This window comes from Brachyhypopomus gauderio, chromosome 20 (genome assembly GCF_052324685.1).
Source record: "Brachyhypopomus gauderio isolate BG-103 chromosome 20, BGAUD_0.2, whole genome shotgun sequence".
NCBI classification, from domain to species: Eukaryota; Metazoa; Chordata; class Actinopteri; order Gymnotiformes; family Hypopomidae; genus Brachyhypopomus; species Brachyhypopomus gauderio.
Window position 1 is genome coordinate 12,359,309 of NC_135230.1, and position 22,581 is coordinate 12,381,889.

At 48.5% G+C, this 22,581-nt stretch overlaps 1 protein-coding gene across 1 annotated transcript; it reads right to left on the reverse strand.

The window, feature by feature from the left end:
* Positions 1-6,038: 6,038 nt before the first annotated feature.
* On the reverse strand, positions 6,039-20,395 carry pudp (pseudouridine 5'-phosphatase). Its single transcript, XM_076983125.1, has 4 exons — positions 19,810-20,395; positions 19,346-19,564; positions 17,812-18,041; positions 6,039-6,712 (listed from the first exon to the last, which is right to left on the reverse strand). The coding sequence occupies exons 1-4, from the start codon at positions 19,862-19,864 to the stop codon at positions 6,536-6,538; spliced, it is 681 nt and encodes a 226-aa protein (XP_076839240.1). The 5' UTR covers positions 19,865-20,395; the 3' UTR covers positions 6,039-6,535.
* Positions 20,396-22,581: the final 2,186 nt, after the last annotated feature.

Consider the following 22,581-nt stretch of genomic DNA (forward strand, 5'->3'; position numbering starts at 1 on the left):
CACCATCCACACCACGTCCCCATCTACACCACGTCCCCCCCCCACACCATCTACACCACGTTCTGCTACCTCAGCCCTGTCCCCCCCACCATCTAAACCACACCCCCCCACACACCATCTACACCACACCCCCCACACACCATCTACACCACACCCCCCCCCACACACACACACCATCTACACCACACCCCCCCCTCCCCCCACACCATCTACACCACGTCCCCCCACACCATCTACACCACGCCCCCCCCACACCATCTACACCACGTCCCCCCCCACACCATCTACACCACACCCCCCACACCATCTGCACCACGTCCCCCCCACACCATCTACACCACACCCCCCACACCATCTACACCACGTCCCCCCCCACACCATCTACACCACGTCCCCCGCCCACACCATCTACACCACGTCCCCATCTACACCACGTTCTGCCACCTCAGCCCTGTCCCCCCCACCATCTAAACCACACCCCCCACACACCATCTACACCACACCCCCCCCACACACACACACACCATCTACACCACACCCCCCCTCCCCCCACGCCATCTACACCACGTCCCCCACCACACCATCTACACCACGTCCCCCACCACACCATCTACACCACGTCCCCCCCACACCATCTGCACCACGTCCCCCCCACACCATCTACACCACACCATCTACACCACGTCCCCCCCACACCATCTACACCACACCCCCCACACCATCTACACCACGCCCCCCCCCACACCATCTACACCACGTCCCCCGACACCATCTACACCACACCCCCCCCCACACCATCTACACCACGTCCCCCCCCCACACCATCTACACCACGTCCCCCCCACACCATCTACACCACGTCCCCCCCACCCCATCTACACCACACCCCCCCACACCATCTACACCACGTCCCCCCCACACCATCTGCACCACGTCCCCCCCACACCATCTACACCACGTCCCCCCACACCATCTACACCACGTCCCCCCACACCATCTACACCACACCCCCCCCCCCCCACACCATCTACACCACGTCCCCGCCCACACCATCTACACCACGTCCCCATCTACACCACGTTCTGCCACCTCAGCCCTGTCCCCCCCACCATCTAAACCACACCCCCCCCACACACACACACACCATCTACACCACACCCCCCCTCCCCCCACGCCATCTACACCACGTCCCCCACCACACCATCTACACCACGTCCCCCACCACACCATCTACACCACGTCCCCCCCACACCATCTGCACCACGTCCCCCCCACACCATCTACACCACACCATCTACACCACGTCCCCCCCACACCATCTACACCACACCCCCCACACCATCTACACCACGTCCCCCCCCACACCATCTACACCACGTCCCCCGACACCATCTACACCACACCCCCCCCACACCATCTACACCACGTCCCCCCCCACACCATCTACACCACGTCCCCCCCCACACCATCTACACCACGTCCCCCCCCACCCCATCTACACCACACCCCCCCACACCATCTACACCACGTCCCCCCCACACCATCTGCACCACGTCCCCCCCACACCATCTGCACCACGTCCCCCCACCATCTACACCACACCCCCCCACACCATCTACACCACGCCCCCCCACACCATCTACACCACACCCCCCACACCATCTACACCACGTCCCCCCCCACACCATCTACACCACGTCCCCCCACACCATCTACACCACGTCCCCCCCCACACCATCTACACCACGTCCCCCCACACCATCTACACCACACCCCCCCCCACACCATCTACACCACGTCCCCCCCACACCATCTACACCACGTCCCCATCTACACCACGTCCCCCCCCACACCATCTACACCACGTTCTGCCACCTCAGCCCTGTCCCCCCCACCATCTAAACCACACCCCCCCACACACCATCTACACCACACCCCCCCACACACCATCTACACCACACCCCCCCCACACACACACACCATCTACACCACACCCCCCCTCCCCCCACACCATCTACACCACGTCCCCCCACACCATCTACACCACGCCCCCCCCACACCATCTACACCACGTCCCCCCCACACCATCTACACCACACCCCCCCCACACCATCTACACCACGTCCCCCCCCACACCATCTACACCACGTCCCCCCCCACACCATCTACACCACGCCCCCCCACACCATCTACACCACGTCCCCCCACACCATCTACACCACACCCCCCCCACACCATCTACACCACGCCCCCCTACCCCATCTACACCACGTCCCCCCCACCCCATCTACACCACACCCCCCCACACCATCTACACCACGTCCCCCCCACACCATCTACACCACGTCCCCCCCACACCATCTACACCACGCCCCCCACACCATCTACACCACGCCCCCCACACCATCTACACCACGTCCCCCCCCACACCATCTACACCACGTCCCCCCCCCACACCATCTACACCACGTCCCCCCACACCATCTACACCACACCCCCCCCACACCATCTACACCACGTCCCCCCCCCACACCATCTACACCACGTCCCCCCCACACCATCTGCACCACGTCCCCCCCACACCATCTACACCACGTCCCCCACCACACCATCTACACCACGTCCCCCCCACACCATCTGCACCACGTCCCCCCCACACCATCTACACCACACCATCTACACCACGTCCCCCACCACACCATCTACACCACGTCCCCCCCACACCATCTGCACCACGTCCCCCCCACACCATCTGCACCACGTCCCCCCCACACCATCTACACCACGTCCCCCCCACACCATCTACACCACGTCCCCCCACACCATCTACACCACGTCCCCCCCACACCATCTACACCACACCCCCCCCCCACACCATCTACACCACGTCCCCGCCCACACCATCTACACCACGTCCCCATCTACACCACGTTCTGCCACCTCAGCCCTGTCCCCCCCACCATCTAAACCACACCCCCCCACACACCATCTACACCACACCCCCCCCACACACACACACACCATCTACACCACACCCCCCCTCCCCCCACACCATCTACACCACGTTCTGCCACCTCAGCCCTGTCCCCCCCACCATCTAAACCACACCCCCCCACACACCATCTACACCACACCCCCCCACACACCATCTACACCACACCCCCCCACACACACACACCATCTACACCACACCCCCTCCCCCCACACCATCTACACCACGTCCCCCCACACCATCTACACCACGCCCCCCCCCCCCACACCATCTACACCACGTCCCCCCCCTCCCCCCACACACCGCCTCAGCTCTGTCCATACTTTCAAAACTCTTTTTCTTCCACCCTCCGCACTATAGTCAATTCAACTTCGGTTCCACACATCTTTCTCGCTCCCCCTCTCCCTCTCTCACATTCTGTCTCTTCTCTCAGTCATCTCTCCATTTCCCGCCCCCTCCCCCCGTCCCCAAAGACCTGCCCGCTGGAATTGCCAGTGGCATTCAGGTGGTCTGGAGGGGGTGTGCAGCTAAGCTACAGATCCACTGTTCATTCTGACCAATCGAAAAGGTCCGACGCCGCATCTCATTACTGTTGCAGTGTTGGGTGCAGCCCCTCCAGAGCTACGTCAGGGTTCACAGTGTGGCTACAGCCCCCGGGCCGCCCCAGGGGCAAATTCACCTCACCTCTCTCTCCCTCTCTCTCTCTCTACCAGTACACAGGCAACACATTTCTGTCATTAACTGCAATCTCTGCAAACCCAAACATAAAGCATTAATATTAAGGTCATCTCAGATTTTTTATGCAATTAGTTTGATGAGTTTTTGAAAGTGTTTTTAAACGAATAATAAATACAATACAGTGTAGGCAGTGCAATAAATGTGAGATCTTTAGATCAGAAGTGCCTACATGCACCAAGATGTATGATTCATTAGTTTCTAATAGCATGGTGCTGGCGCTGGTGTCAGTGATCGAAACCGTGTGACATTAATTTGCACATTTCTAAATTAAACAGAAAACACCATGAAAGAGGATGAGGATGTGTGATCTTCGTTGTATTGTTTCAAGGGCTCGCCCACATTTTGGCTTCGCATTTCACACCACCTGCCAGGGTCCCTCCTCTTTGTCTCATCTAAACACACACACACACACAACTACACACTCATACAAATGGCTCTTATTTACGACAAGTGTTGTTCCTTTAGAGTGTAGTGTGCTTTTTCAGGAACACATTACTGTGTATACTGTCTCTAAATCTCAAGCACACATAACTCATTCTATTAATTCCATAGTGTTACATCGAAGTTCTGTTGTTCATTTCGTTTTACAAGTACATCCCCCACACTGAGACTGATATTATGGATATTAAGTGTTTGAGCTCACATATAAACATGTTCATACACACACCACCCATCTCACACCTACTCCTCAAATCCCTTCCACACACACCCAAACCCACACCTCCTCACACCCCCACAACTCCACACACCTCCTCACACCCCCACCTCCTCATACCCCCACACCTCCTCACACCCCCACCTCCTCATACCCCCACACCTCCTCACACCCTCACACCTCCTCACACCCCCACCTCCTCATACCCCCACACCTCCTCATACCCCCACCTCCTCATACCCCCACACCTCCTCACATGCCCCCACACCTCCTCACACCCCCACCTCATCACACCCCCACACCTCCTCACATACCCCCACACCTCCTCATACCTCCACACCTCCTCACCCACACCTCCTCATACCCCCACACCTCCTCACACCCCCACCTCCTCATACCCCCACACCTCCTCACACCCTCACACCTCCTCACACCCCCACCTCCTCATACCCCCACACCTCCTCATACCCCCACCTCCTCATACCCCCACACCTCCTCATACCCCCACACCTCCTCACACCCCCACCTCCTCATACCTCCACACCTCCTCACACCCACACCTCCTCATACCCCCACACCTCCTCACACCCACACCTCCTCATACCCCCACACCTCCTCACACCCACACCTCCTCACACCCACACCTCCTCACACCCACACCTCCTCATACCCCCACCTCATCACACCCCCACCTCCTCATACCCCCACACCTCCTCATACCCACACCTCCTCATACCCCCACCTCATCACACCCCCACCTCCTCATACCCCCACACCTCCTCATACCCCCACCTCCTCATACCCCCACACCTCCTCATACCCCCACACCTCCTCACACCCCCACCTCCTCATACCCCCACACCTCCTCACACCCCCACCTCCTCATACCCCCACACCTCCTCACACCCCCACACCTCCTCACACCCCCACCTCCTCATACCCCCACCTCCTCATACCCCCACACCTCCTCACACCCCCACACCTCCTCATACCCCCACACCTCCTCACACCCCCACCTCCTCACACCCCCACCTCCTCACACCCCCACACCTCCTCATACCCCCACACCTCCTCACACCCCCACCTCCTCATACCCCCACACCTCCTCACACCCCCACCTCCTCATACCCCCACACCTCCTCACATGCCCCCACACCTCCTCACACCCCCACACTTCCGCACACCTCTACACCTTCACACCCTCACAGCTCCTCACACCCCTAAGCCCAACCCATCCCAACACGCCCCTCATACTCTACCTCACCCCATCTCACCCCCTACTTCACCCCCACCTCCTTGAGGATAAAACATCCTCAGAAACACTGCACATCTGAGTCGCTGCCGAAGGCTTCCACAGGGGGGAAAAGCTTCTAGACAGTACAGGGCTGGGGGGAGGACAGTGAGGTGCTAGCCCTGGCACGGATGACCAACATTTGGCTAAGAGCTGAAAGACGCCCGCCTTCCCAGATCCCTTATTACTGGATTACTTTGCATGGTTCAAACTTCAGAATGTCTTTGGCATTTTAATAAGCCTCTCTGGGTGTGTGTGTGTGTGGTTGTAAAGGTAGTTTACTGAAAACCATAGTTCTCAGAACTAGGACTGCTACACTGCTTCTTACACAGGGAGAAAAACACATCAGGTGGACAGAAATGTAGTTTTGTGAAGTTAAATTAACGGCTTTATTGCTTGAAAGCTTCCACGAAACATGAATTCACACAGCACTTGGACAATACATCATCATTCTGTTAAATATAGAAATAAATCATTTCTGCGACTAACTGTATAAAGGGGGGGAAAGAACAAACAAAAAAAAACGTCACTGTGGATTAATGGCTTGACTGGGCTTAATTGAGCAACAGAATCAAAATGAGCTTGGTTGCCGTTCATGCCATCAGCAGTGAGGGCTTAATGCCTGCGCTGAGAGCTCGAGCTTCGGGATTGCACCAGGCAGTACTCAATCAAACTACCTGCCACGCCCAGCTGCCTTGTTCTGGGCAGCTCCCTGAAAGAAAGCAGGAAATTACTCCAGTATGCTAAATAAAAACCCAGATTGTGGAACATTATGACTAGTTCAGCCCTTTTTAAACCCAGACATGGTCATATTGATTTTGGACCAGGTGAGGAAGGTGAGGAAGGTGAGGAAGAGTATCTAATCGTAGGGCGGGAGGCCGAAGAGCTCTGGCCTGAAGTCCTCCATGCTGTCCAGCACCAGCGTTGCCCCCCGCCTGAGGCCTCGGTCCAGGTTCTGGTCGGGGACCATGACCACCTGCATGCCGGCGGCACGAGCCGCCACGACCCCGTTGGGAGCGTCCTCGAACACCAGGCACTGTGGAAGAGAGAAGGGCGACATGTGACACACCCTCCGTCCACACACCCTCCAAGGCCTGGACTTACGCACCGGGGAGCCGAATCCACCCGGGCCATGCAGCATCTATTATAAGCAGAGTTCAGGATGTCCTAATAAGAAGTAAAGGTTAACGTAAAGGTTAAAGTAAAGTAAAGTAAAGGTCAGGGCAGGTGAATGCAAGTGAATGTGCTGTGAAGGGCAAAGTTCTAGCGTAAAGTTTTAGAACTACGCACATTCATGTAGAAGTTTATACATTCATAAGGTCAAAGTTCAGTACGGGTAGCCCCGGAAGAGACTCCAGCGTATAGTTCCTGCATGAAGGCCGAGTTCTCATGGGTCATCTGAATACAGCCTCAGCGTCCGTTCACGACCACTTCCTGCTTCCTGCACGTTCCTCACGGAAGTAGGTTCTGACCACAGGGGTCATCTACAGTCTGTCACCACACAGCTAACGTTTCCAAGGCTCTGCAGTGCACGATCAATATCTGATGCAGAGCGTAATTTATTTGGCCTCCTGAATAGCCGCCCCCGTTACGCACCCCTAACTGGACGCCGCGCGCAAAATCCGAGCAAAGAAATGAGTTAACTCCAACAGCGTTCGCCAAAAAAAAAGAAAAATCTTTCGCTGGGATTCTCGCAACAACCGGCACATGAAAGACAGGAGCGGTCCCGCCGGCCCAGAGCGTTGAGAACCGCGCTGTTCTTCCCGTACGCAGAAGAACAAAGCCCTACTTGACTTCTCCGTGAATGGACGTCATTGACTTGTGTGATGGCGTGTAGCCTGTTGCACAGCAGCAAGGGCAGCGTCGCGCACAAAAGACCCGGCGGAAACGCCGGAGCACTTCAGAGCGGAAGGCTCGGCCAAGTCCCTCGAGTGGAGGGCCGCAATTAAAAATCGCAATTAAGCCAAAGAGCCCTGCAAATGACCCCTAATCAGAGAGACCTGCGATGAGAGAGCGGAAGTTTGGGGGAGGGGGAGGGGAGTTGGAGCACAAAAGCATAGTGCACCATGGCAGCTAATGCTGGCTTCATCGCCACCGGTGGGTTGGGGGGGGGGGGATTTCTCTTGTCAGATTAGCAAAGGTCTGGTACACCTCAGGCCAGAGACGGACGGTAATTACTCGAGTATGAGGCAGTCGCCGAACACCTGTCAATCACACGGGCAGCCGAGAAGGCAGAAGACGGGGGGGGGGGGGGATTTCACGTAAAGGCAGAAGACGAGAAAGTTCACGTGAAGTTTGCGTGAATTGAACTAATTGAGCGAGCCAATCGGCCATTTGAGGGGAACCTGTCACTAAGGCAGGCGAATTGGTCCATAGCAGAACACAGAAGAAAAGCTTCGAGTGTAGAGGCTGCAACAAAGCCTGCTTCTGGTACTTAACATGCTTAAAAACGCACGCAAACTGTAGCCCAGGGACATGGCTGACCAATGAAGCTTTTTGGAAAGGCCTGTTATATGGGGGACATGTACACCAGGCTGCCGGCTGCCGCATGTACCGAGCAGAACTTTTCTTAACAGCCGACAGCATTCCGAAACTCCCGAAGAAGGATTTCCGACCTTTATCTCTGTGTGTCCGAAAGCACATGGGCGATTATTCGGTGACAGTGAGTAACATGAGTGGGAAGACATAGACACAAAGTCTCAGGGACAACTGCTGCACCACACTGAAGGATGGAACGTGTGTGTATGTGTGTGTGTGTGTGAGAGCGCGCATGTGTATGTGTGTGTAGGTGTGTTTTCAGAGCTCCAGATGAGTCCCTAGCCCAACAAACACACCTACGGTTTCTTTTCTGGTATGATTACACACACCGAGGCTACTAAGGACAAACTCAATTTGTCATTAAGGACAAATTTTTAGACTGTATTATGGAAATGTAGTACCATTTCCTGTCAGGGCCAGCAGTCATTTAAAGGACAATTCACAGAAAGTTCTAGAAGTCAAACATAATTGCTGTACTGGGTAGATCGTGGGCTGCAATATAACCATGTAAAACCACTAGAGGTAAAAGGCAAGTTGAAGCGAATTTTAAGGAGATGAGACAGCTTTCACTGATAGATGTTCGACAAAGTCAAAGGACAAAGTCAAAGAGACATCACCGCTGGGGGAGTGTAATGTATCCCGCAAACCTCCCAGCACAACGGTGAAGGAAATCCCCCACCGATGTAGCCATGAGCAGATGATACATGGTTCTCACTTGCCATTTACGTTCAGACCAAATGTTCGAAAACCAATACAGAGGATAACCATTATAATAAGTGGGTGGACTCACATCGAGTTTGACATTTAGCACTTGATCTGGGCATGACCAGACTACACGCACGCATGCACACACGCGCACAAACGCAGGCCGGCACACACATATACGCACACACAGGCCCGTAACGCTTAACGTGAACCGCTGACGTGACCCCACACGTCGGCGCCCATCTGTCCATCAGCGCGCTGGGAGAATGTCGTGAGCCAGATGACCAGATGACCCCCCCCCCCACCGCGTCTGTGCGAGCCCACGTCCTCGCGTACGAGCGCAGAATCGCAAAACCAGACAGCGAAAGCCCTGCACACGTGTGCAGGACAATGGAAAAAAAAACTGAGCAGTGAGGGAGCTCTGACAGGCAGAGGAAAAATCTCATTAAAATTACCTATTCCTGTCAGAGCCAGCCAGGAAAGACAAGTCTGAGAAACATGGCACAAACCCTAATATAGACCACTGTATAATGTAGCCCTGGGGGACACGCACACACACGCACACACGTGTGTGCACAAACGCGTATGCAAACACGTACGTGAGCACAAACATGCTTAATAAATACATCACAACTCTGGTTAAGATGTTAAAGAAATCACAGCCGTCAGTCGAGCTGATATAAATAGCGTCTGACACTGAGGGCAGTCGCAGGTTTGGCTGGAGCTATCTTAGCCGTTAATTACGTCCGGAACGGCACGCGTCCCGAAATGGCGGAACCGTGGAAGGACGGGTCGCTCGTGAAACTTTGCTGACCGCGCGCTCGCTCAAGAACGCGGCCTGTGTCTCTCCACGCTTAGGGCAACGCACAAATACCACACAGGCTGTTTTGGGGGCGGCAGGAATGACGGGCGGGCGAGAGCCAAATAAAGCCAGTGCACAGGGACACTAGCACACTGCTGACAAAACACAGCCAATCAGAACAAGGGGGAAAATAAACACACAAATGTAAGGTGGGCAGGCATTATGTGTCTGACATGCATATGCATCTGTCTAAAGTGGGCGGGCCCTATGTGTCTGATGCATATGCATCTGTCTAAAGTGGGCGGGTCTTATGTGTCTGATGCATATGTATCTGTCTAAAGTGGGCGGGCCTTATGTGTCTGACATGCATATGCATCTGTCTAAAGTGGGCGGGCCTTATGCGTTTGACATGCATATGTGCCTGTGTAAAGTGGGTGGGCCTTATGTGTTTGACAAGCATATGGGTCTGTTTATATAGTACCGGTAGGCTCTGTATGTGGGTGTTACTGCCTGTGCCTGTGGGGAGGATTGTTAAAGCTATTCTCAAGACAATGATAGATTGCAGGCAACATCTTTCAAACGATCAGTGAGGCTAAGGGCAGTGGACAATGGGGAGTGGTTTATTATCTGAACTATTGCAACAATGTAGGAGTGGGGGTGGGGGTAAGCTTCCTATTTTTTGCACAGACCACTTTATTTAGGTGGTGACACATGAGACGATGCTATTGTCATGGGCGGATATTTCATTTCAGTGTTGGGAAAGACAATAAACAGAAAAAAATTCTCAAGAGTAATTCCTGAAGGACACAGCAACCAAAAACACTGTGTGAATGCATGTAGGTGAAGTTCATCGAAAGTGTTCATTACTGCTACCGTCGTTAAAGAAGAAAGTATTTCGGTAAGTGTGCTTTTTCATAAATTCATGTCTGTAACATCCGTCGAAAATTCAGTGTGTTGTGATTAATTGTGCGTTTTCTGCTTCCCAAGACATGCCTGCGTTAGGATACATGACTCCCCTAACAAATATGGCAGCCACCTTGACACACAGGACTCAACTGTGAGGTAATGCAACGAACCACAACGAATTACCACTGCAAATGTGTTCAGCTCAGAGGTGGAAGTAAAGAAACACATCAGACGTGTCCTTTGTCTTATGTCAACCATTGCAAAGTAGCTATTTACTGCAGGCACTGCCAACACTGACACACTTCCTATCTCCACACATCCCATCACCAATAACGACAACTGCCCCCCCACACACTCCACAATCTCCCACCCCATCATTTCCACCTATGGCCATCATGCAAAAACACAGCAAAGTCAGAGACAAAATGAAGTATGAGCCAATCTGCGCTCATCGTAGCTTCAATCTCAATCCCCCATGAGCCATCTCCTCCAGATCTGGGAAACCAGATACCTGGTCAAGGGAAGACCAGCCATTCAGAAACCGAAGCCGAGAGGAGAGAAGGACTGACAGCCGGAGGTGAAGAGAATCCATTTCCCGTGGATTACCAGCCAAACGCAGGGCCGATCTTTAACGGATGGGCTTAAATCGGCCTTGAGTCTCCTCAGAAGAGAATGGGTCTGGCCCAATACATTACGGCTGAGTAAAGAAGACATTTATCAAGTGCTAGTGCAAATTCGACAGCCCTAGATCATACCTTATAGGTTGGCTACAGTGGAGTATTGGCACTTATTCCAAGCTACGTGGGCTTGGAATAAAGCCAATGTATGCCCAACACGCAGAAGGTTCTAGAAGAGTCCACGAACATGATGGTTTATTCGTCTGAAAGACTGCCACCTTTGCCTTTCCTAAGAATTCTCAGATTTTCGGAAACGTTTCAGAGAAACAAGGTCATCTGCTGTTTTACCTGACAACGGCACGAGTAATCCACCCTTCTGTGCCGCTCCATAGTGGTTGAAGGACCAAAAAGTGGCTTAAAAAGTCATCTTTAAAAGTACTCAAAAAGTTTAATAAAAAAGACGGAGCAGAAAAAGAAAGAACAAGCATTGGCATGCTGGTTCTGTCATTTGATGATAAATTTGACTTAATCCTTAATTTCATATCTCATTTCCCAGTGCCCGCATGGCCTTTCCCCAGATGGGGTTAGGAGAATGATCAATACCGCAAAGCTCCTCAATAAAGTCACACAAACACACACACGCACACACACGCACACACACACACACACACACGGATTCTGCAGCCCACATACTTTTCAAGAGGTTTCAAATTTAACAGCTCCCTCTATAAAGACTCCCCACTCAGAGCTGGTGGTTTGATAAAGTGCTCAATGGGGATTTGAGCTGTAAAGTCAAAATAAGAAAAATCCCCATACTGAGACTGGGCCACAACACGAATAAGGACACACGCCCACGTGTGCGCGTATACACATACATGCACATGCACTTTTGACCTCATCCTATATCTGAAAAACATGCTACACAACACTGTAGAAAGCATTTGATATCAGAATTCTGACTGCAATTGCATACTGATCAGACCATCTGCTGACCAGTCAGCAAACAAACTACTTTAATTTATTTGATTATTTATGTCCACAGTAATTTAATGCATCAATGCAACAAAGCAAGATAAAGGCATATATCCACTGGTTTTTCTTTTTTTTTTTAAAGACTAATCAGCAGAGATGCCCTCATATTTTACAATTTGCTCATAATTCAGTCATGAAAAATGTTTCTAAATTCTAAGCATTTCAGACCAGAATCAAAAGAATCTGCGCCTTCTTTTACAAACCGAATTAGAATAGAATTAAAAACATGTCCTAAACTTTAAGCTAAACTCAAAGTAACCAAGATAACCCAAGTTTCAAACTTCTGTCGCATTTGGTAAAACTGTCTGGATGTCGTTGGGAATGTTTGACAGGGTGGGGAACGTAGGTTAAGTTCCTCTACGGTTCCACGACAGGGTAACAGCAGCCTAACCACAGATCCTCCATCACGTCACAAAGCCTGCAGACACTGAGAGGCTCTACTTCCAAATCAGCGAAGACAAAAACGTCAGCTGACGGATGGGGACAGCGCTGCTCATTAATCAAAGCGAGGAGACACGGGCTAATCCACGGGCTACGTCCCGCCCCCTCGACCGTCCCGCATTACTGTACTGTCACCATGACGGATGGCGGCGGAACGCACTTCCCAGTCGTTACGAGCGACAGCGGCGGAACGTGGCTCCCCTCCGCGTACGAGGCGCGCTCTCCGTCTCGTCCCGTCGACCCGAGGACGCGCCGGCCGACCCCGCCCCTTCCGAGCGGGACCGGATCACTCTGGGGCGTGAGGGGGCCGGCGCCGAAGAGTGAAGAACGCCCCGTTGTGTGAAGGGGGGGGGGTCCTTCCCTAGCCCCGGGTGCGAATGGAGACAGATGACGGAGCGTCCCGTCATTACTCACCTGTGCGGGACTGCTCCTGTGCCTCAGGACAGTCAGGCTGCTTGCTATTCTCCACAGCAGCCCAGCTCACCACTACCTCTACACAGAACAATGGGAGACAGCACTTTCTGCTCTAGTTGAAGCACTGATGTTTCTAATACAAAACCAGCAGCTTTAGGGTACGAACAAAGGCAAGTTCCAGATCTGGGCAAAAAAAAACAAAAAAAACAAAAACATCCAGAAGAAAAGCACGACGGAAGGTGCTTTTTCCGAGAGTGAAAGCCGTTCGCCAACCCTGTCCGAGACGTGTAATAGTGAGAGATGAAATTTTGATCTGAAGCACAAGTTCCTACATGTATTATTGAACCTGTGTAGCTGAGGGCCACGCCAGGACACACTCCCATTCCATCACAAAAAAGGAGATACGTGACTCGAAAATTATATACATGCGGGTTTCACCTTCTAGAACTGCAGAAGCACTTTGCTTGCATAGCTGACAAAGGACCCCCATCCAAAACATCCTGTTTCGCAGCAAACAGTGTCTAGACTGCAATGTATACTACCTCTACACCGTTAGCATACATTTCTTTAGGTGAGCCAGTTAGGCCATTTTTATGTAAAAACAGTGCATCGTCATTCAACTAGAAAGCCCCACATCACATTGGCTGAACAGAAGACATCCGTACGTCCTCCATGACCTGCAAGAAAAACTGACCAATGAGGTCTGCGGTTGATCACCAAGACAAAAACCTCACCTTCTGTAGGCTCTTTGTTCTTTGGAGGACCTTTCCTCTGATTGGAGGAAACAAAAATCTAATCTGGCCATAATAATCAGTCATGTCAATGGAGGAAAAAGGCTTCTAATCCAAAGACAGCATCCCAGCTGAGAACCATAGGGGTGCCACAATTATGTTATAATGGTATTTCACTGAAAATAAAGGCTTGGTGAAGTCCTCAGCTAGAAAGACAAAACATCTTTGATTTGAACTTTGATCTTCAGCTTTGCTCCAAACATGTGACAAAATGGCTTAATGATGACATTAGTATCTAAAAACCCTAACCTGAATCCAATTGAACAATCGTTTTTGACCTCTGGTACTGTTAAGGGATTTATTTGTATATATATTCTTAATTTACAACAAATATTGATTCATATACAGAATTTTGTATAGACATTTAACCACATATTGAATACAGCAAACGGTAATCATATACAATTAAGCCATTATGAACAAACAGCAACGGCCAGGGTCTTTCAAAAGCACAAAACCCAAGGCAGTACCAGCAAGTCCCACATTTGACTTTTTCTCAACAGGACTTGCTGACCTTGCTGACTTGAAATTCACTTTTCTGCATAAGTCTTTGGCAAATGTCTGGCTTCATGTTAGATCAGAATGCACCGATCTTTTAGACAAGGCAATGGAGTTTCTGCTGACATCTCAAATATAGCAGTAGACCTCGTTTGGAGCCCAAGCTCCATTTCAAACCTTCCTCTCCTCAACCAAATATCCACCTGCACCTGGGGCTGTCAGAAAACATCAGGCCTGTCATTTCACGAAGGAATTTTCTGGAATTTTTAAGCGTTCATGCTGCGTGATTATACGGTCGAGAAATTCAATGGGTTACGTGGACAACTGTGTTCGAACTTTAAAAAACTATCAGTATGGTTGGTGAAGACCTGTTAGGGGTAGAGATTGGGCCTTTTGTGGTCAGTTGTGTGGGCAGCACACTGCTAAAGTTGGGAATCTTTGCCATAGAAAGTTTGCGGACTATATTTAAAAAGCACATCCAAAGGCGTTTCACACACCTGAGGGGGCAGGAGAAACAGAAGAAGCATTTCTGTCAGAAGGCAGGGACAAAACTTTGTGTAAAGTATAGGGAGAAGCTGGTGGAAGGCTACCCCCAGAAGACTGATTCAAGTTAAGCAATATGAAAGCAATATAACCAAATACTAACGAAGAGAACATTTGACTGAAAATCTAATATAGCTCCTAAATCCAAATTTAAACCTGAAATAAACCAAATAAACCTGTCTCTTAGCTATGACTTTGAAACTACAACTTACGTAAATAATGTAGTCTAATTGATTTAACGGAGGAAATGCTTGTTAATGTGAACTTATGAAAAACTGAGTTTGAATGTCTTTAGCTTAAATGTATTTAAATTGTGAATATATATTTTCCTTGTATTATAATTAATAATATCAGATTTAAGGCCTGTGAAACCTATACTGACCTTGTGGTCTTTGAAATAAACAGCTAAGCCACAGCTCAGGCACCACATTCTGCAGCCTACTTTTAAAGAGAGCAAAGAAACCCTTCAGAGCACACCTCACATCCAGCAGGAAGCGTGCTCACCTCTCTACTTGAAGCTAGGTAATATTTCAAAGCAAAGCTGGCATAAATAATTAAACGACTTTAGGCTGAGGTTTAAGCCCTTCAAGATGAGCTAGTGGTATCGCATCAGGTGTAAACCTGTCCTGTCCAAACTTTAATAGATCAAAACAACAGCATTTGACAGAAAAAAGACGTTTAGCGTAAATGAAAGGCAAGCACAAAATGCACACTGACTACAGCAAAAAGGAACTTCTTAACGGCAAAACTACAGTAGACTAGGAAAAGAAGAACTCACTTTATCTCTTCTCCAGTGTTACCAGAGGGCATGAATCCGCATAAAAATAAATGTGAATTAGTTAACCGGATTATAATTTCACATTAACCGCTGGCTAATAGAAGTGGTAACTTGATGGTGTTTATGGCGAAGGAAGAGGAGAAGGAGACATGCAGAGAGATAGACAGAATGAGAGAGAGAGAGAGAGTGAGAGTGAGAGAGAGGGAAAAGGAGAGGAGAAGAGGGGGACTCCTAGTGAAAACTAGTGGTCCCTGGGCCCTGATAAATAATATTACAGAAATCACTGAGCAACAGTGGCTTTAGCCAGCCAGGGCAGGAGTCATGATCAGCACTCGTGCACGCCCGCCCGTGCACGCCCGCCCATGCACACCCGCCCGTGTACGTCTGCTGCCTTCTCCACCTCTCTGCCACTTAGATCCCTTTTATGCCATTGTTCATCAGCTGAGTGCAAAAAAGACCCCCCCATGACCCCGCCCCAACCCCCCATCCCCAACGCACCCCCCACCCTCCCCCAATCCCACTGGCCTTTCTCAGGAACTGAGGTGCTGATGCAAAACAAAGAAAACCTTACATGCACGTGGGAGCAGCCTGCCTCATAACCTAGATGAACAAATGTTTCATGAACAGCAACATATGAAGAAATCTAGGATCTTTTCAGAGCGTTCTGATGTTCGGATTACTGCAGCATCCCACAGGAAGCTTCTCATGCATGCAACAGACTCAACACCACCCAGTGAGACACAAACTGCTTTTAAAGAGGAAATCCCATCATTCTCTCTCTCTCTCAAGCCCCAGTCTTTCCTCTGGCTACCTTTGTCTTTCGCTCTCTCTCGCTCACTCACCTGCCTGTACCCTCTCCCTTTCTTGTCTCTCCCCCTCTCTCTCTTCTCCGTTTGAGTATCCATGTCACGTTGAGGTGCACGCGGGTGGCACGATATCATCCTCTTTCCCTCTCAACAACTCACCGAGTGTCTCTCTCTCTCTCTCTCTCTCTCTCTCTCTCTCTCTCTCTCTCTCTCTCTCTCTCTCTCTCTCCCCTCCCTCCTTCACTGTCTCTCTGTACCACTTTCATATCTCACTGGAAGGAGAGCTGCTCCTTACTGCACTATTTAACACCTGGCTGACTGCCTTCCTAGACCTTTCTGGAAGCTTCCGTCACTCGCAGGGACAGTTCACCAAAATCAAAAGAAATGTCAAGTTTCGCAAGTGAATAAATGAAATATGAGTCCAGGTGGTTAGCCAAAATTGTCAAAACACAGATGTTGTCAAACACTATTTTCTCCCCACTGTTCCCAAACCATTTTTTTTACATCATACAGATTGAAGCAAGAATCTGACATCTGACAAAAAGGCAACCAGTGATTGAATAGTGAAAAGTTGCGCTGTGGGTTTTGTGGAGTATAACTACTACAGGGTCTGTGTATACTTCCAATAACACCATCGTTCCTTCTGTCACTCCTCTCTGCTTTTCGCATTTTGAACGGGGTGTTATGACATTGTAAGCTGAACCACGCATCTAGATAATCCCCGTCCACAGATGACTCTTTGCTGTCAGACCTTTTCTCTGCATTTCATACGAGGCATTTGAACAAGGAAGTAAGTGCCTTTGAGAGGACCAGATTCACCAGCTCCCCACGCTTCGTCCGGAACTAAACACGCCTCACCCGTTCTCGTATAAACACTTACACCCACACGACAACGGAGAACCCGGGAATCTCAGCATGTGCTGGTGTAAGCTACGGCAAGCCCAACCGCCGCATGGACATTTTAAAATCAATCTATATTAAGCAATTGCAAGAAATTCCATAATGAGAGCAAAAAAAAAAAATCATAAAATCTGTAGAATGTGTCCCACCTGTCAAGGTCAAGTGTAGGTCAAATAGAATTCAGAATTCTTTCTAATTTTTGTTTACCTCAACAATCAAGATTTGGCTTTCATAACATCTAGAGTGAAGATAAAACTTTTGCACATACCATGCATCTGAACAGATGAGAAGTTGAATAGAATAGAATAGAATAGAATAGAATAGTTCTTTTGTGTATTTTTGACGGATGTAATGACTTCAATACCTGTTCTGGGTTAGCTGGGGAGTTAAATCTGCTTGCGCAAATCAAGAAGATGTCTGGCTCTGGTTTGCCATTCTTCACTTCCGGGTCATCTCCAGTGACGACATGGCTAAAGAGGCTGAAGAAGTTTTTGTGTCTGCTTGTCTTCAACTCAAAGGTCAAACCTGCTGAGCTGGTAGCCACGGCGATGGGGATGCTGTGCTTATGGAGATGAGTGACAAGTTTCTCCACTCCTGAGAGAGAAAGAGAGTGACTGTTAAGAGTATGGTGAAAAAGAGGTCTTTAGACTAGAGACTGTTACAACCAAGCCAAGGCACCCAACAGATGGCACACAGTTCAATTTACACTTCGCTTTGAACTGTTACTAATTAACAGAGCTCCTTGACTCTAAATCTTATTACACTGAACTCTGGTCAAGATGGCTTGTTTTTAAAAGGCAACATTTTAGACAGCTGTTGCCTCTTCACAAGAGACCCACTCTTTGTTCACTGCAATTCCTGTTTGATGAATAAGGGTAAAATTAGCTTATGCAAACCACAGGAAAAGGTCACAACGGTTGCTCATGCTCACAAGTCACACTGGGTCATGCAGTATGTTGCAAAATGTTAGTTAAGAGGCAATTAAGAAACCAGTGGTGGTAGACCAAACAACTGCTGTGACCTTCATTTCATCTTTTGGATCCAGCTAATTTCACGTTCATTCATCAGCTCGAAGGGTTTTTCCCCTTCAGTGTATGAGGATTGAAAACAAAAAGTTGCCAGGCCAATTGCAAACATACATTTTCCTTTACACATGGTATCTGGTATATGCAACGGTATCACTTGTGCATCATGAATTAAAGTTTAAGTTACGAATGAAATGTTTGTTAGTCGTCCTACGGCATTATACTGATGTACTGTAATTTGTATGGGAAACAATTTTAACTGTATAGAATCAAACAAAAAAGAATACATTACATGCTTATTACAGATGTCTCATGGTTCCTCTGTGTATGAGAGAGAGAGAGAGAGAGAGAGAGAAAGAGAGAGAGAGAGAAAGAGAGAGAGCCCCAGCTATGCCAGTGTGGGATTTCTAAATCTACCTATTGTCTGTACTGGTAATGCTACTTCCTTACAGTGGTTTCATTCTGATTAATAACCTTCAAATAAATGGACCCTGGGGTCACAATTACGTCTGAATTGGGATTTTTGCAACTGATTTAATATGAAACAGAATGAACCGACTACAGCGTTTACAGTAATGACACCCTGCTGCTGAAGACCAGTAAGACACAGGAGACAGTAAACAAATAACGTTTGGGTTATTGTTACATACACAACAGGAGATTTATAAATGTGTGTGTGTGTGTGTGTGTGTGTGAGAGAGAGAGAGAGAGAGAGAGAGAGAGATTAAAAATTGAAGTACACAAAGCTGTGCTGAGTACTTTGTGTACTTAATTTTTATAATTTCTCCATGTATGTTAAGTGCAGTGCAGTGACTTCTTATATATATATATATATATATAAAGAAAAAGAAAAGAGAGAAACAGAGACATTACCTGGCATGAGGGCAGCAGAGGGGAAGATGCGCTCCTGTATTTCCCTGGTGTCCTGTAAGAGCTCCTCTGGGGTCATGGGCAGGTCAAGAGAGTCCCGGATGACCCGAGCCGCGTCCAGCGCCTTCTTCCCCATCACTAAAGACTTCACTTCCCATGTGTACGTCTTACCTACGCGCTCGCAGACCTCCTGGAAGGAGACCGTGTACAGCCTCTCCGTATCTGCACACAGAGCTAACCAGGTTAGCTCGCTAGTGCGGTCGAGCAGGAGTTATTTAGCTATTTCAACGACACGTTAGTAAAATAACCCACAGGTTGTGGAGCAACTGCCACGGGTCTACTCGTGAGATCCGCCGTTTGTGCAGCGAAAATGACCGTGGAAAACACCTACAGCCTAACAGGTCGGCTAGCTACACAATAACAGCGAGCATTAAAGTACTAAAGCACAGAAGCAGCTCTTCACCCACCTAATAATAACCCGTCCATGTCGAAAAGTACGTGTGTAACCGGCCTGTAAGTCATGTTCCTGAGATGTTCGTTAGGTGTGAAGGTCCCACACACTCGTGTTTCTTCTGCCCTCGCCGCCGTGGAAGACCAAAACGAAAGTGCTTGTTCGGCACCGTGGACAGGATTGCGGTGGACAATCAAAATACAAAATGAAATCGACTAAACTATGATTTAAGATGTAACATGTAACGATAAGTACCTAATTACCTAAATTTACCCATTAATTCACAGAACAATTATGAATAATCCCGACACGATTGCAAATGGTAATGGATATCTATCTCTGAAAAGTACTAAACAAGCTTCTGTAAAAGATTGTATGCCACCTAACTTGTCTTGTTTAGTAGCGAATTAAGCTCGAAATTAGACAGCACTGTATAGTATGTATAATGCTAATGTATTTTATCCTATATCACTGTATAGTATGTATAATGCTAATGTATCTCATCCTAATTCATTTTATTCTATAGCACTCTTACTGAGTTTCAGCACTGGCGTTTGGTCCTGCCAGTATTTGTGCTATCTGGCTAAAGCGCTTCTGTAAGCCGTTCTGTTAAAACCGAGCAACTTGTCGTCCAACATTTACGTCAAGCATTGTGGGAAATGAAGTTCTGTCACTTTTCTTTTTTATTTGGCAGTAGTGCGGCTCAGAGTAACCTAGGATACACACATAACAAATGCATGTAATAAACCTTTTGGTAAAAAAAAAAAAAAACTGGGACTTTATGTAATTTATTTCAGTTCATTTCAGTTCAGTTCTTTTTTTTGTCTTTTTTGTCTACTTTAATAATATTTTTATTAATAATCCTTTTCAGTACATGTCTGACTGAATGTGTGTAGCATAAAATAAGGCAGTAAAAAAAAACAGTGGTGCATTATTGCTCATCACAGTTGTTACATCTGTTTTAGCTTTTGTTTGTCGCTGTTTTCTAGGGGTGGTAATTATTAGTCATAAGATCGTTCAGTAATAATGATGGCGCCACAGTATGCAGTGATCTAATGCAATAATTATATAAAGAGACAGTGCATAGTGCAAATGAGTGGGATTCAACATCAACCTAACAATCTAATCATTCATGTTAATCATTTCCCAGCACTAACAGCCCAATGTAATCAGCCTTTTTCAAATCATAATCAGCTACTTGATCCATTCAGGCCATCAAATTGTATTTCAATTCCTATGAAGAACAATGACAAATATGCTATTCCATTTATAATGAAGAAACTACTTTTGAATTGGGCTGATTCCCCTTGACAGATACAGAGACTTGTGATATAGGATTGCTCCAAAACTCTGAAAGGAGATGCTCTGATTGCATGGCACAAACCTCCTAGCCTTTCATCCCCTCCCCCCCCACCCCCCCCCCCCACCCCCCCCCCCCCATCCCATATCCACAGGAAGTGCCACAGCCAAAACGGGGGGGGGAGGTGTTCGCAGATCCGCTGACAAACCCACAGGCCTGGTTGTCTCCTCGGGCTTGTGCTTCTGCCGGGTAATTGGGAGCTCAATGTAAGTGGGTTGTGCCTCGTTAAGGGGTGTGTTTGGGAAGGGGCGTGTCTGGGGAATGGTGTTGGGAGTGGGAGGAGATCTTCAGACCTGGCGCAGCTAATGAGGCTATGGATTCCACACGTAATTGGGTGAGGCTGAGACGGAGAGCTTCAGAGGCACCTCCAGCCAGAGGTGTGGTAGGAGAGAAGAGGCGGAGATGAAGATGTTCAGAGTCAGTTGATGGTTTCTTTAGTTTGTCACTTTAGAATTTTAGAAAGATTGCAGGTCAGATCCAGGTCTATAGGTAGATCAGATAGAGACAGGTCTATATATAGATCAGATAGAACCAGATCCATAGATAGATCAGATAGAGCCAAGACTACAGATAGATTAGATAGAGCCAGGTCTATAGAGATAGGTCTATAGGTAGAATAGATAGAGCCAGGTCTATAAATAGAGATAGGTCTATAGGTAGAATAGATAGAGCCAGGTCTATAAATAGAGATAGGTCTATAGGTAGAATAGATAGAGCCAGGTCTATAAATAGAGATAGGTCTATAGGTAGAATAGATAGAGCCAGGTCTATAAATAGAGATAGGTCTATAGGTAGAATAGATAGAGACAGGTCTATAAATAGAGATAGGTCTATAGGTAGAATAGATAGAGACAGGTCTATATATAAATCAGATCGAGGCAGGTCTAGGTACCTAGTTTTAGTCTACACTGCCGCTAATGATTATGCCTCTCTCTCTCTAAATAACACTCAAAGGCCATGCCCCATGGGTTTAGGTTCACATTTCATTCCTCCCTCTTCTAATTGCATACCTAATACATACATAATATACATATTTTCTGAATAATGTACTGTAGTTACAGAATAATATGCCTTAACATTAACATCTAAATGCTAAGCCTGGAGTTTAGGGGATTAAACTGTGTCTTAAAGTCAAATGAATTTTAATGTCAGTTGAAATTCATGTGATGTATTAAAGCAAAGTAGAAGTACTTCCTATTTGCCAGACACATTTTGGTAGGGTACACTATAATATTATAAAGCAGGCCGACCTTTTCCATTGCCATGAGATATTCAGCCATCAGTCTTTGAGCAAATAAAGAATTTGTATACACTCACCAGCCACTTTATTAGGAATCCCCTGCTAGTACTGCGTTGGGTCTCCTTTTGGCCCGAGAACTGCCTTAATTCTTCATGGCATCGATTTAAAAAGGTGCTGGAAACATTCCT

What these genes read in the sequence shown, in the direction of transcription:
- pudp (XM_076983125.1), bottom strand. Translation starts at nt 19,864, where the DNA reads ATGACTTACAGGCCGGTTACACACGTACTTTTCGACATGGACGGGTTA. An exon ending in CATGGACGGGTTATTATTAG is followed by an intron (nt 19,565 to 19,809) that starts GTGGGTGAAGAG and finishes CTCTGTGTGCAG; the next exon opens with ATACGGAGAGGCTGTACACG. An exon ending in CTCTGCTGCCCTCATGCCAG is followed by an intron (nt 18,042 to 19,345) that starts GTAATGTCTCTG and finishes TTTCTCTCTCAG; the next exon opens with GAGTGGAGAAACTTGTCACT.